Raw genomic sequence first — 14,465 nt, forward strand, 5'->3', positions numbered from 1 at the left:
TCTCTAGGCGGCTAGTGAAATCCCAGTGAAGTGAAAAATGGTGGTGGAGAGCTATGTGGTGGTTCACAACATAGCCAAGAGGCACAACGTGGGCACACTCGCCCGGAGCGCCACCGCCTTCGGCGTCTCCGAGCTTATTCTCGTCGGCCGCAGAGAATTCAACGCCTTCGGCAGCCACGGCTCCACCTCCCACGTTCGCTTCCGCCACTTTCACTCTCTCCAAGACGCCCGCCAATTCCTCAAGGTACCTTCTCTCTCTTTGGTCTTCTTCTTCTCTCCTTCTTTGTTTTTGGGTATGTGGCCGGTTGAGTTTTAGTGTTTATGAATGGGTTTTAGGACAGAGATTGTGATATTTGCGGCGTTGAGATCACTGATAATGCTATGCCGGTCAATCACCACCCTTTCACCAAAAGCACTGCTTTTCTTCTTGGCAATGAGGTAAACTATCGATTTCACAACTACCCATTTGTGTTTTTGTTGGAAATTTTGATCCTTTAATCTTCTATTGGCATCAAGCTCAGTAAAGTAATGTGCTTTTGTTCTTGGGTATTATTTGCTTGATGGGGTTTGTTTGATATGTTTTGTTAGTTTGAGAAGGGTGCAAGTTAGCTTTTGGAGTTCTATGTTTGAATTGTTTGAGTTAAACTTCATTTGGGAAGCATTTGCAATTGAAGCTTACATTGGGTTAGATCTTTTGTCTCCTTTTTGTTTGTAGGGAACAGGCCTTTCTGCTAAGGAGTGTGAGATATGTGATTTCTTTGTGTATATCCCACAGTATGGGGACGGCACTGCTTCCTTGAATGTAACTGTTGCAGCTTCTATTGTCCTGCATCAGTTTGGAGGTAACCTATCAATAATGATATGAATTGGTTCTGTTTATGCCATTTGGTGTGCATATTATGATTGAAGATGTTAAAACACCGTACTAATTTATTCTTTTTTACTCTTGGTCGTAAATACTAATGTAAATACTAATGATCTGGTTGTTCGTGTGTTTTTCCTTGTTGTCTTCCTAGTCCCTACTACCATCACCGTATGATCTGAACTTCGTATGCACCTCTCACTTAGTTCTCACTACCCCTACTACCATCACCGTATGATCTGAACTTCATACGCACCTCTCACTTAGTTCTCACTACCCCTTAAAGGAAGAGGTGATGTTAGGAGTTAGGTTCCTCCTTTAGTTGTAACTTCTAAGTCTTAACTAAGCAATTGGAACAAGCTTCACTCAAGATGGTTACTCAAATTCCTTAATTACCAAAATTGATCTACTAGCATGCCAGTCTATGAATGCCAGCATATTCCTTTCCTTTTAAATTTGATTATTGCACTCTGAGTTTAAGTTCCCAGCGGACACACAAACAATATTGGGCAGTTTCTTTAGGACTATGCCCACTGCTTGTAATTTTTCGAACAATTAAGGTTTTTAGTACCTTTAGTGAGGGACTCGATTCTCTGTTTTCAAGTTCCTGATTGTGCACCACTTCTGAAGCTTCTAACCCATGTTTTATCTTTCAGTCTGGGCTGGCTTCCCTGAGAGAACCCGTGATGGGAACAAGTTCATTGTGGCAGAGAAACCTGCAAAGCAGACAAGACGAAGTTTCTGTGCAGAAACAGCAGATTCTGTAATTGAAGAGCGAAAGTCTAGAAAAGAGCAGAATTCTAATGGTTTCTTTGACGAGAGTGCAAATGACAATCCATCTTCTAACCTTCTGGATGGGTTGTTCAGTGATGTAAGATAACTTCAAGCGAGTGGGAATGGTTTGGATGGTTAGCATAAGTTTGTGACCTTACGGATGACCTGTAACAGAAGAATCTCTAGTAAAATGTATCTTAGTGAGAAGGGTTTTGTTGCAATTTACTTTTGGAATTTGGAGCAGTTTTCGTGGAGAATTAGAGTTAGGAGTTTTTGCATTGGCATAACTGCAGATGTTAACTATCTCAACTTTACTTTGGTTTGTATTTCATGCAAGATGCAAGGGCGCAGTTGCAAGGATTGTATCCATTTTTTATTTCTTTTTTTGATGAATGAATGAATATATAGAAGAAGCCAGGCAAACAACAAGAAACAGAAGCTAACAAAGCTATCAAGCTAACAAAGCAACAACCTCAGCAGAGAGGGAACATTTCATGCTTGTGTTGTTTCTGTGTTATTCTGAAGCAATAATTTCAACCTGATCAATAATTTCATTGTATTATTGTTCTTGTTCTTGTCCTTTATAATCAATGAAATTATTTATCAGAAATTCAGAATAACACTTCATGCTTGTGTTGCTTCTGTGTTATTTATTTATTTATTTATTTGAGGAACCATGCTTGTTTTCATTAAAATGTAGATCTTGTTGAATTCCATATTATGGACTTTTACTGGGGTAAATAAGAAAATCTAAAGGTCTCTGCAACATAAGCAGAACTTGGCTTCAATCAATAGGCTTCAACGGTCCACCATATAAGACTTATCTCCGTAAGTACTCGATATCAACTTATAATTCATAAAAATTTAATCAGTGCATAGAATAACTTGTTACATACTCTCAATTGGATGAAAATGAAGGGAACCAATCAAACTTTCAACTACTAAACACACGATGAAAGCATAAACAAGGGAAAGCCAAACCGATCAAACCATGCATTCATTCTTAGCAATTGTCAAACTAGCTAGGTGTATTCTTGTACGTGAATCAACTTAGGATGCAATAGGATGTACGTAGTATATGGAAATTAGGAGTCCTCCTGGTCCGAGTCTTGTGAAGAATCAGAACTTGAATAAGGGTACCCAATTCCGTGGCGTGTATTAGGGAACAGAACAAAGATAGTACCAGCAATAGTGCCTATTACAGGGGGCAACGCCTGGAGCAGAACCTTCTCAGTGGACTCAAATGCAGGATAGAAGCACCTCACAGTGTTGGAATCCAAAAGTGATAACCCTGCAAACACGATCAAGGAAAAGAAGGCATGCACAAAATCCCCAACCCGAAGCTTGTAAGCAGACAAGTCCACAGAGCCAGAACTGGTTGAGGGCCAAAGACCCTTTGTTGTTGCAATTCCATAGTGAATTTGTCCATCACTGCCGGTGTAACTGTCGGTGAAGGAAGCAAAGCAGCAAGAGAAGGCGCAAACGACAATGAGAATGGCGCTTAGAATCTTGTTGACGGACATGTTGCATTCGCCATTGTTGGTTAAAACGGGGTTGACGAACTGGAACAAGAATACCGTGCCGGTAGGGAGGAGCTTGATGAGGTTGCCTACTCCTGTTAATGCAGTGTCTTTGACACCCTTGTTTTGGGTGGAGTTCTTGGATTTGGATGAAGAGCTGGATGAAGCCCCCATTTGGGAAAGGAACGGATGATACTTGTGAATGCTAGAGACTTAAGAGGGAGTTGGAGGGTTGTTTAATAATGCTGTACGTGTTGTATATTGGTTCTTGCAACAAAATTTGTTCTGATTTATAGAGAGGGAAGGAGTTGGCGGCTTCTGTTCTTGCAACAAGATTGCTTTCACGTTAAATGATAAACGGTGTACGTGTTTGTCGTGTTGAGTTGGAAAGCTTGCTTTTACTTTTAGAAAGGGAGGGCTTCGTTTCTAATCCAAGCTTAGAGAGGAATGAGCTTGGAGCAAATTTATGACTAATCAACTCAAAAACAGTATATGTGCCTAATCTCTATTAATAAAGCGAGCAGCCATTTACTGTTCATCTTGGGGAAACTTTCAAACTCCGATTTTCCCCTGTATGCCCATGATTTACAGAGAGACTGACCGGTGGAGATTTGCCCCAGTTTATTCTCAGCCAGACAGAGAGTGAGGGAGAGAAGAAAAAGTTCAGGAGAAAGAAGAGAAGCAACCAGAATCCAAAACCGCAAGCACCAAACACCAAACTCCAATCTTGATTGATGGTAACATATTTAATAATCAATCTTCGTGTTTGTGTGATAATAGTAATTACTGTTGTATTTGTAAAATAATTTTTACGTCAGTTTTACAATCTTTGTGAGTATCTTTGATTTTGCATGAATAACTTTTCTCCACAACTGTTGAAGTTTCGTTTAAATTGTAGAACACATAGATAATTTCAAAACATTACATAAACCAATATAAAAATATAAACCAATCATGATAAATAAAATAAAAACTATATGCACGCACCAGCACCTAGTTAAAGATAATGTGATTGCTAATCAACTCAAAATAGTATATGTGACTAATCAATTACCAGATATGATATGCTGCACATGCAGCACAAATTACTTGAACATCGAACTTGATTTGAAGGTAATCTTGGGCTGAGGAGCTAAGACTGACTATATAAATTGAGCCAAATGGCAAAGACATGGAACACAAATTTACTTGAACAACGAACTTGATTTGAAGATAATCTTGGACTGAGGAGCTCAGACTGTATAGAAATTGAACCAAATGGCAAAGACATGGACCAAGTCAATTCCCTAGTTAACATTTTAGACTTCAATTTTTTCAAACTTTGATCTTAGCATGTATTTACATGCTAAGTCGTTCACTGAAGCGTGTGGAAGACGATAATTGAAGATTTTACTCCTAATGACTCATCGTTATATATAATATATGCAGTCATCAAGAACAAAACTATATATAACTCCTCAAATTAAAGCATATGCGTTTATACTAAGGCTGTTGTCTAGTGACCTTACGTTAGTATATTGGAGAAATAGTCGAGATCGATCTACAACTAATACAAGATACTCGTGGATACACATAGAATTTGAAAATGACCTCAGACGAAGACAAGCATAACTAAACAAAATAGCGACTCCTAGCAATATAACTCATTTGGGGAACTAATTCCTGATTCATCTTGTCCCCGTTCCTGATTCATCCTTGTCTTCATTCCAATTAGGTAAACAGATCATCAAGGTATATTGTCTTGCATTTCTTTCGTAAGATTCAAAGTATCAGCACTCACATTTTGGTCTAAACTTCGCTATCGTTATCTATTGTGTTCTTAATATTTTGTCTCACACCCGAAAATCTAGTTTCTAGACCTGATTATTATAAATCTACGTACATATGCTAGCTACCATGCAAAGAATCAAACACTTAGGTGCAAGTGTGTGTGTATATATATTTATATTGTTGGTGTGAGTCATACTTACCTTATTTATGTAGATATTCTGTAATATTCTGTAATATCTGTAGTATTATTAGGTTTACTACTTGCCTTAGGAGTAATACTATTGTAATCTGTATATAATTCTTTCTTGTAAGGTGAATGAGATATCTGAGTTATTCAGTCAAAATTATCTCTTGTTTTTTGTTATATTTGACTTGGTATCAGAGCGGAGATCCGATCCTGGACTCTGACTCATTGTTCTTTGATCCTTGACCCTTGTTCTTTGTGCTTAGATTTGTTCCTTGTCCTTTGATCATTTCATCACCGTTGCCTTCTTATATTTACAAGTAGTTTGTTATTTTTTTCCTTCCGCTGCGTATTCACCATGGTGAAAGATCAAGACGTTTCTCCCAGGAACTCCTCAAATCTGACTTGTAACTACTGCAAGAATCCAAGCCACATCAAAGCAAATTGTTACAGGTTGGTTGGTTTTCCAGCAGGCTATTTTGATAGGCCCTGACATTAGAACAACAAACCCAAGGGAAAGGCTGTTGTTCATCTTGTTCAAGACCAAGATTACTATGCGGTGACAAAACCAGATCACACCAACTTTGCTGGTAAGGATACCGCATCCGTAAGTCGCGGTGGTAATGGTAAGGTTGGAGTTGCTTTAAAAATTTCTAGCTTTACTGGTGGCAATAATTGGATAATTGATTCTGGAGCATCTGACCATATGACCTATGACTGTAGTTTCTTTCTTTTTCTCAATCCACCCTCTATTTCCTCTGTTGTCAATGCCAATGGTGATTCTTTTCCTGTTTTAGGAATAGGGTCTGTTCGTCTCACCCCTTTTTTGACACTACATGATGTTCTTTATGTCCCTGATCTCTCTCATCATTTTATATCTGTGCCTCAACTTAATACTCAATCTTGGTGTTCTGTAACATTTTTTCTGTTGTATGTGATTTTTCAGGACCTCCTCACTAGGGAAATAAACGGCAGGGGTTATCTGAGGGGTTGACTATTTCATCTGGATTGCATGTTCGCTGGAATGAAGCTGGAGAAGGAAGTCCAAGAAGCTTTGATTTCGACTGGGGTTACTAATCAAGTTGAAGAATTATGGCTATGACATCAGAGATTGGTGCATCCTTCCTTTAGTGTCATGAAGAAATCTATGCCATCCTTGTTTCTGGGCATTGATGAGTCTAAGTTGCATTGTGAGTCATGTGTCTTAGCTAAAAGTCATCGTACTAGTTATCCTTTGAGTACTACTAGGAGTTCTTTTCCTTTTGAGCTTATTCATTCTGATGTCTGGGGACCTTCCCGTGAGTCAACCTTGTCTGGAAAACATTGGTTTGTTTTTTTTATTGATGATTATACCCGTCTTACTTGGGTTGGTTTATTGAAACACAAATATGAAGTCTTCTCTGCTTTCCAAGAATTTATTGCTCTTGTTCAAAATCAATTTGGAGCCAATATTAAAGTCTTTCGTTCTGATAATGGGGGGGAGTTTGTCAATTCTCAGTTTCACCAATTCTTTCATTCTCATGTGATCATTCATCAAACTACTTGCCCTCAAACCCCTGAACAAAATGGGGTGTCCGGAAGAAAGAATCGTCATGTTCTTGACATAGCTCGGTCTCTTCTATTTAGTGCTCATATGCCTAAGTATCTTTGGGGAGATGCAATTCTCACTGCTTGTCATCTCATCAATAGGCTACCTTCCTCTGTTCTCAATGGTCAAACCCCCTATGCTGCCCTTTCAAATTATGTGGTTGTCCCTTCGTTTTCTAATCTCCCTGCTCGTGTCTTTGGGTGTGTTGTGTTTGTCCATGTTCCTAAGAATCAAAGGTCCAAACTCGATGTTAGGGCATTAAAGTGTGTTTTTGTGGGCTATGGTATTAATCAGAAGGGCTACAAGTGTTTTCATTCTCCTACACAGAAAGTTTTTGTTACCATGGATGTCACCTTTTATGAGGATGCATGTTATTTTTCTCCCATCAATCCTTCACTTCAGGGGGAGAAACACACTTTTTTGGAAGAGAAGTCTTGTGGGATTAAAATTCAGCCTATGGAAGCCAATGACACTCCTGCAGAAACAGAAAAGGCAATTGTCGAACAGAGCATTGCGATTTCTGAAACAGAAAAGGCAATTGCTGAATCATCTACCATTCACCATACAACTGCCAAACAGAGTATTGTGAGTTCTGAAACAGAAAAGGCAATTGCTGAATCGTCTACCCTTCGCCATGCAACTGCCAAACAGAGCATTGCGAGTTCCGAAATAGAAGAGACAATTGCCAAATCGTCTACCCTCTAAGAAGGCCAAGCTCTTCCACCACTATGTCAATAAACCCATCAGACAACAGCCGAGGACTGTTGTCTGATTCAGAAAATTTCTGTTGTCTAGTAGCCTGATATCTCTTAGGCCTTCAGACGACAGATATTACCCGTGATCTATATTTCACTCAAACAACATAGGCCGGCCAATAATCTGTTGTCTGATTGTATTGAGATATGCCGAATTATGACTTTCTGAGGTTGAAGATGTAATCAAACGACAGAAATATGTTGTTATAAAAGATTCTGGACAACATCTATTTATAAAACTCTATCGTATGTATTTAGTTAACACGACAGAAATCTGTGGTGTGAATATAGAGTTTTGATCTATCTTGGTTAATTTTCTGTTGTGTGAATCTATTGTGGACGACATATATTTATTATGTTTTATTGTTTCTTTTTTATTCAAACGACATAATTAAATCATGTGAGTAAAGAGATTCTTCAGCTGTTCTGTTGTCTTACTGAGTTTCACACCACAGATATATGTCGATGTACAACACTATAAACAATAGATGGCCTATTTCTTCTGTGGTCTTCTGTTGTTTCAAACAACAGATATTTGGTTAAATTATGTTGTTTGATGTCAGGTTTAGTATCAGTTTCTTGGTTATATATGTTGTCTCAGTTGTCTTATAACCACATATATCTGTTGTTTGGTTGTCATAAGGAATTTAGATGGCCTATTTCTTCTGTGGTCTTCTATTGTTTCAGACAACAGATATTTGGTTAAATTCTGTTGTTTGATGCAAGGTTTAATATCAGTTTCTTGGTTATTTATGTTGTCTCAGTTGTCTTATAACCACAAATATCTGTTGTTTGATGTTTTGTTTAACGTCAGCTTGATTTGGTATTTAAGTTGTCTGATGTTTGGTGCAACAACTTCATTCGGTATTTATATTGTATGAGCTGTATTATAACCACATCATATATTGAAAAACCTGTGTTGACTAGTAAGCACAATAACAACATCCAACTATAACAAGTCAAAGGCCATTTCATTTAAATCAGCCAGCAAACTACATCAATATTCAACATTACCATCAATCCATCCTACAAGTTGAGTAATATGTTAGGAGGTCAAAATATGATCGATAAAGGCAAAAGTCGATCATATTAGTTAGGCAAAAAAACCCTCCATAATCTAGCTATGCATTCAATGTCAATATGCACAAAAACAGCTAGCCCTAACCATGCATATACCACAGATCCTCTTTGTGCACACTACACTTGTGCAAACTTCATAACATGTTTCGCCCATTCAGCCCGAACTTCATCAATATCCTTTTCTGTGTAAACAAGATTTGTTCTTCTATCCCACTGCAAAAAAAAAACAAAAAAAAACATAGTATATATGATATATGAAGATTATATTCATCAAACCATGAAATAAAGTATACTAGCAATGGTACCCGCGCTTTGCCGCAACATTTGCTGTTACTAACCATGTACAATAATGTATGATATAACTGATTAACTGAGTAAGACTTTATTTTTGATCAAAGTGATAAAAGAAGATATATCACACATTTAATAGGAATAGTACAGCAAAAAAGAGATGAGCATATGCATACACTATGAATCGCAAAATAGCAAGAACAATCAAGCTCTATGCTCATGAGAATTGTATATGATGCATGAAGCAATTGTCAATAATATAATAAAATTACTCTTGTAAATTGAACATATATTTTCAAATAGAATTGTATATGATGCAAGAGATTCATGAGTAGTAAACAGATTCTTTTCCGAAAATAGGGCACGACATAAGCACTTTATATGGCTACAGTAAGATGTCACTATGGAGAGCATAGAGATTACCTCCAATTGTGCAGCTGCCTCTTTATATTGTCATTTTGAAGCCATCAGTTAAAGTTGTTCAACAGCAGAGGCTGCCATGTTAGAGAAAAAGTATTACCATGAGAATGAATTTAACTTTGCACAATTTTCTTGGAGTTAATATGTATCCCCTAATCAAACTACCTTTGATACGAAAAGGTAATGTCAATACAGTCCAAACCATTGTAAGAGTAAGTCATTTTACCAAACTAACTGATTAGAACTTAAAAAGACTAAATATAGCAACTAACCTAGCATGGTCAGACTATGAAGAGCACTAATGGTGGTTTGTTATATCCTTCTTTGCAAAATCTAACTTTTTAATGTCACAGCATATATCTTGAACCATTGTCTCACTCTGCTCAGCCTTTTGATTTCTGGACTTCATATATGAGTTCCTGCCTTAGAAGATCACAAAAGAAATACCCTGAATACTTAATGAATCTAAATACTCTGTTAAATAGTCGTAAAAACAGGACATAGAAACATTAAACTCCAGAACCAATCTATTCGGAAACATCATAGAACCGTTTATTGAAAACATGTATAATAAAAGAGGAACACAAACAATAGAAGCATTTAAGGGCTCAATGCCAATGTCATCATGCTTTCTCTGCTGTGATTCTTGCTCCATTCTGACTACATTATCAAGCTCCAAAATTCAATAAACATAACCCAAACAGTTCCATTATCAAACCAAAACTGTTATATCAGATTACCAATACAAAGAGACAGAAAATGCACAAAAACTGGAAAAGCAGAAATACTAAAAGCAAGAACCTAAGAAGATTGTGCAAAAACATAGAGAATACAAACGATTGATAACCATTGAAACATGAATAGAGAAAATCAATAAAGATGTAAACTTTCTGAATCAGTAAGAGAACAACATTCACAGAGTATATATATCAACATGCTATTTTCATTGTTTTTTTATGAAAGGAGGTTGTCAAATAATGATATGTACCTGTAACTGGAGTCTCTTGCTAGTCAACATTATCTTGTCTTTGATGTTTGAAGTTTTGACTTTTGCTCTTTCCTTGCTTCATCCAAATCACCATAAATAAGCTACAATTAGATGATTGTCAAAATGATCAGCATAAATATACAATAAAGAAAGTCTACAAAGAAATTTCAAGAGATTGTTGAAAAAGATGCAAATTATAAAAGTGCATTTACTTTAACTTGGTGTTGAAAGACCTCTTTGTTTATTTGAACCACTGATTCTTGAATCTTGGCTTGTACAGCAACAATAGCAACAATGTGTCCACGTGTGTTTTCAAGTTGTTTGATCTGTCTTAGGTTTTTCTAAACAGAATGCATTCTTGTTGTATGAGATACTGCAAGCTTTTGATCTGTTCCAACAATGTAAAATTAGAGAGTAACATATAAGGCTAGTAATCACAGGAAAACGGTTAACAGATAAATAAGGAGATAACAAAACTTGGTAAGAAAATATACTGTAGCACGAAGCTGTTCCTCAGTTGAGCAAAAATCTGTTTCTCCTGCTTTTTTCTTGGCTTTGGCAATTTCAATGTGCTCTTCCTGTAGAATAGAAGTAAAAACCATTAAATAAATATAAAAAATTGAATCAAAGAACAAAATTTACTAAAAGAAAATCAATACATATAGAGCAAAACAATTTTTTTATTTACATTTTGTTTGCCATTTAGTCTTCCCAATCTTGAGCTCATACTAACAATACGGCCTCCTGCAGATGAATGCTTCATCAAGGGGATCAGAGCTTGAATCATATTTTTCGTGCCATAATAATTTGTAGTGCACATTTGAGTTTTATACTCTACAGAAATATCAAAGCTTTGCAAACACAGGGAACGCACAGACACACACACACACACACACACACACACACACACACATATATATATATATATATATCTTGCAACAAAACAAAGTAGATAATATCCTCCATACTCTAGTAATTGCATTAAATGTATATCAACTTGCACATAACACAATAAACATCCTGACGTGACATGTTTGGTTCGGTGTTGTTTCCTGTTTGTTCGAGCTTTTGTTTCCAAGTTGGTAACTGGAAAACAGTTATTGGTCAATTTTTTATCCTAGACTACTGTTCTATAACTACAAGTAGCAATGCCCTCAAACTGCAGCTGGTGCATGAAACATTTGCAAACTATCCCAGTTATTGAGCAAACACATGACTTAGTGATCAAAGAAATTGTCAAAACAAGTAATCAAAATCTCTTTCTCTCAATTCTCTAAGAGACATCTACTCGAAAAGACCGAAAATTAATCAAAATCTGAAGCAAATTTTTAAAAGGATCTCAAATCAAGAGAGAGGAGGAGGATATCAGATACCTTGACTTCTTCCCTCTTCCTATTTCTTCTTCTTTTCTTCTCTATCTTTCTTAACATCCATATCCTCTTCTTTCTCCTCTCTTTCCCGACCCCTTCTTATTTTTTTCTTTTCTTTCTTCTGCTCCGCCACCAAAAGCTGCAACAAGTACATAAAATTTCAAGCTTGCAGATCAAATCAAGCTATTTTTAGAGAAAAGTAAATCAAACCGAATTATCAAGCAATCTTTTAACAAAAAGGTAAATCAGATCGAAACTGAGAGAGGGACAGACCGAGACTGACAGAGTGATGTCGCGAGAACAAGACGAGGTCGTCGTGCCGCTGCCGTCGACCGTCGCAGAGACTGGGTTGAAGGTTTTGAGGAGGTTTGGGTTTTCAGAAGTTAGTTGAGACAATCAGACTTGAGAGAATGAAGACGAAGTCGTTGGACTGTACCTCCATCTTCCACCTAGCCTCTGTCTTCGCCTAGGTAAAGTGATCGAGCTGAACAGTTAATCGAAAAAACCCTAAATTCCCAATACAACAAAAACCCTAAATCTATAAACACTTAATCGAATGGCTTACCAGCAGTATAGTGAACGAATAGAAGAGATTGATGTTGGATTTGGCGCTGGATTTTTCAGTTCAGTGGTTTTGGTTTGAGAGATGTGCTGTGAAGAAGAGAGAAGTTTGAAAGGGGGGCGTTTTCAGTGTTTGAGAAATCCATCGGGCCAGATTTGATTAAGTTGTTTGATCTAATTTCATTTATGTGTTACCAAAAAACCAAACAGTCCTTTCCAAAAAAAAAAAAGCAAACTTTCAAAACTAAGCAACTCTCCATTACACACACAACAGAAAACTGTTGTCTGAAACAAAACATTGTTCTCAAAATCAATTTACCATGGTATATCACTATATTCAGACAACAGAATTTTTTCATTCTGTCGTTAAAGTTATTCAGACAACAGAAAGCAACCATTCTGTCGTCTGAGCCCTGTTGTCTGATGGGTTTATTGACATAGTGCACCCCTCTTAGATACAGATAACCCTTGTCAACCAATCCCTGAGGAGCATCCCAATCTTGAGGTTAGTGGTGTTTCTTCTAACTTTGATATTGGTGATAGTGTGTATGTTTTGCCTCCTAGGTCCACCTGTGGTAAACCACCTCGTCAATATGAACTAAGTTTAGATTTTAAGTCTAAGTATGCTATAGCTAACTTTGTATCCACCCACCAATTATCCAAATCTCATGCTTCTTTTGTGAATCAAATATCCTCTATATGTGTTCCCAGTAAAGTGCAGGATGCTCTTAAGGATCCCAAATGGTCTCAAGCGATGAATGAAGAGATGGAGGCACTGGAGAAGAATAATACTTGGGAGCTGGTGCCACCTCCACAAGGAAAGAGAGTTGTTGGATGTAGATGGGTGTACACTATCAAACACAATGCAGATGGTTCAGTGAACATGTATAAAGCAAGACTTGTTGCAAAGGGATATACTCAAACATATGGCGTGGATTATGAGGAGACCTTTGCTCCAGTAGTAAAGATTAATATTGTTTGAGTGTTGATGTCTCTAGCAACTAATCTAGATTGGCCTTTACAACAGTTTGATGTGAAGAATGCCTTTTTACATGGAGAGCCATCTGAAGAAGTCTATATGGATCTACCAGCAAGATATGAGGCAAGCACATGAGGTAGATTTGTGTGTAAGTTAAATAAGTCCTTGTATGGACTCAAACAATCACCACGAGCTTGGTTTGGAAGATTCTCTCAAGCTATGCGTTGTTTTGGGTACAAGCAGAGCAACTCTGACCATACATTGTTTCTGAAATGCTGTGAAGGTAAATTAACTGCCTTGATTATTTATGTTGATGATATGATAATTACTGGTGATAATTCAGAGGAGGTTGAAAGATTAAAAGATCTGCTTGCATCAGTGTTTAGATGAAAGATCTTGGGTCTCTTAAATATTTTTTGGGGATTGAGGTCGCCAGGGGGAGTTCAGGAATTTTCTTGTGCCAGAGAAAATATGTGCTTGATTTGTTGACAGAGACATGAATGCTAGGATGTAGACCTGCTGATACTCCTATTGAGCAGAATCATAAACTGGCTGAGTATCCTAATCAAACTCCTACAGAGAAGGCTCGCTATCAGAGGTTAGTTAGCAAATTAATCTATCTCTCACATACTCGGCCAGACATTGCATATGCAGTTAGTGTTGTGAGTCAATTCATGCATAATCCAAGTGAAACTCATATGGAAGCTGTGATCCGTATTCTGAGGTATTTAAAGTCTGCACCTAGAAAAGGCTTGATGTTTTCAAAGCATAATCATCTTGATATTAGTGGTTATATAGATGCAGACTGGGCAGGTTGTGTTACGGATAGAAAATCTACTTCTGATTACTTCACTTTTGTAGGTGGTAATCTTGTTACTTGGAGAAGTAAGAAACAAAAGGTTGTGGCTAGATCAAGTGCTAAAGCAGAGTATAGAGGTATGGCTCATGGAGTTTGTGAATTACTTTGGTTGAGAAATTTATTTCGTGATTTGGGATTTAAACCCAAACGAGCCATGGATTTGTATTGTGATAATAAGGCAGCGGTGGATATTGCTCATAACCCAGTTCAACATGACAGAACTAAGCATGTTGAGGTTGACAGACATTTCATTAAAGAGAAGCTCGATGATAAACTTATCTCTTTTCCTTTTGTCCACTCAGAAGAATATATAGTTAGCTGATGTTCTCACGAAGGCAGTATCGAGTAAAGCATTTCATGACTCACTTGACAAGTTGGGCATTCGTGATCTGTATGCGCCAACTTGAGGGGGAGTGTTGGTGTGAGTCATGCTTACCTTATTTATGTAGATATTCTGTAATATT

General features: G+C 37.2%; 2 protein-coding genes and 1 long non-coding RNA gene across 8 annotated transcripts; 1 reads left to right on the forward strand and 2 right to left on the reverse strand.

The window, feature by feature from the left end:
- LOC112198518 (putative TrmH family tRNA/rRNA methyltransferase) lies at window positions 1-2,049 on the forward strand. The gene is made up of 4 exons (XM_024339661.2): window positions 1-244; window positions 337-438; window positions 716-842; window positions 1,519-2,049. The coding sequence occupies exons 1-4, from the start codon at window positions 38-40 to the stop codon at window positions 1,740-1,742; spliced, it is 660 nt and encodes a 219-aa protein (XP_024195429.1). The 5' UTR covers window positions 1-37; the 3' UTR covers window positions 1,743-2,049.
- Window positions 2,050-2,456: 407 nt separating this feature from the next.
- Window positions 2,457-3,434, reverse strand: LOC112198519 (protein DMP2). Its single transcript, XM_024339662.2, has one exon. The coding sequence runs from the start codon at window positions 3,328-3,330 to the stop codon at window positions 2,722-2,724; it is 609 nt and encodes a 202-aa protein (XP_024195430.1). The 5' UTR covers window positions 3,331-3,434; the 3' UTR covers window positions 2,457-2,721.
- Window positions 3,435-8,221: 4,787 nt separating this feature from the next.
- Window positions 8,222-12,605, reverse strand: LOC112200658. 6 transcript variants are annotated; one of them, XR_005809570.1, is made up of 10 exons: window positions 12,168-12,605; window positions 11,876-12,086; window positions 11,606-11,741; window positions 10,921-10,976; window positions 10,727-10,810; window positions 10,445-10,620; window positions 10,233-10,333; window positions 9,517-9,667; window positions 9,248-9,318; window positions 8,222-8,746 (listed from the first exon to the last, which is right to left on the reverse strand). It is a non-coding gene; the product is annotated as an uncharacterized LOC112200658 (long non-coding RNA). The 6 variants fall into 6 exon arrangements; XR_005809569.1 differs by having other exon boundaries at window positions 8,224-8,746; window positions 11,876-12,068; XR_005809573.1 differs by having other exon boundaries at window positions 9,517-9,663; window positions 11,876-12,605.
- Window positions 12,606-14,465: the final 1,860 nt, after the last annotated feature.

This window comes from Rosa chinensis, chromosome 4 (assembly GCF_002994745.2).
Source record: "Rosa chinensis cultivar Old Blush chromosome 4, RchiOBHm-V2, whole genome shotgun sequence".
Classification (NCBI taxonomy): domain Eukaryota; kingdom Viridiplantae; phylum Streptophyta; class Magnoliopsida; order Rosales; family Rosaceae; genus Rosa; species Rosa chinensis.

Bases quoted from the DNA above. Each gene is read 5' to 3' on its own strand.
- LOC112198518 (XM_024339661.2), top strand. From the start codon at position 38: ATGGTGGTGGAGAGCTATGTGGTGGTTCACAACATAGCCAAGAGGCAC. The intron at 439-715 runs GTAAACTATCGA...TTTTGTTTGTAG, and splicing joins CTTTTCTTCTTGGCAATGAG to GGAACAGGCCTTTCTGCTAA. The intron at 843-1,518 runs GTAACCTATCAA...TTTATCTTTCAG, and splicing joins TGTCCTGCATCAGTTTGGAG to TCTGGGCTGGCTTCCCTGAG.
- LOC112198519 (XM_024339662.2), bottom strand. From the start codon at position 3,330: ATGGGGGCTTCATCCAGCTCTTCATCCAAATCCAAGAACTCCACCCAA.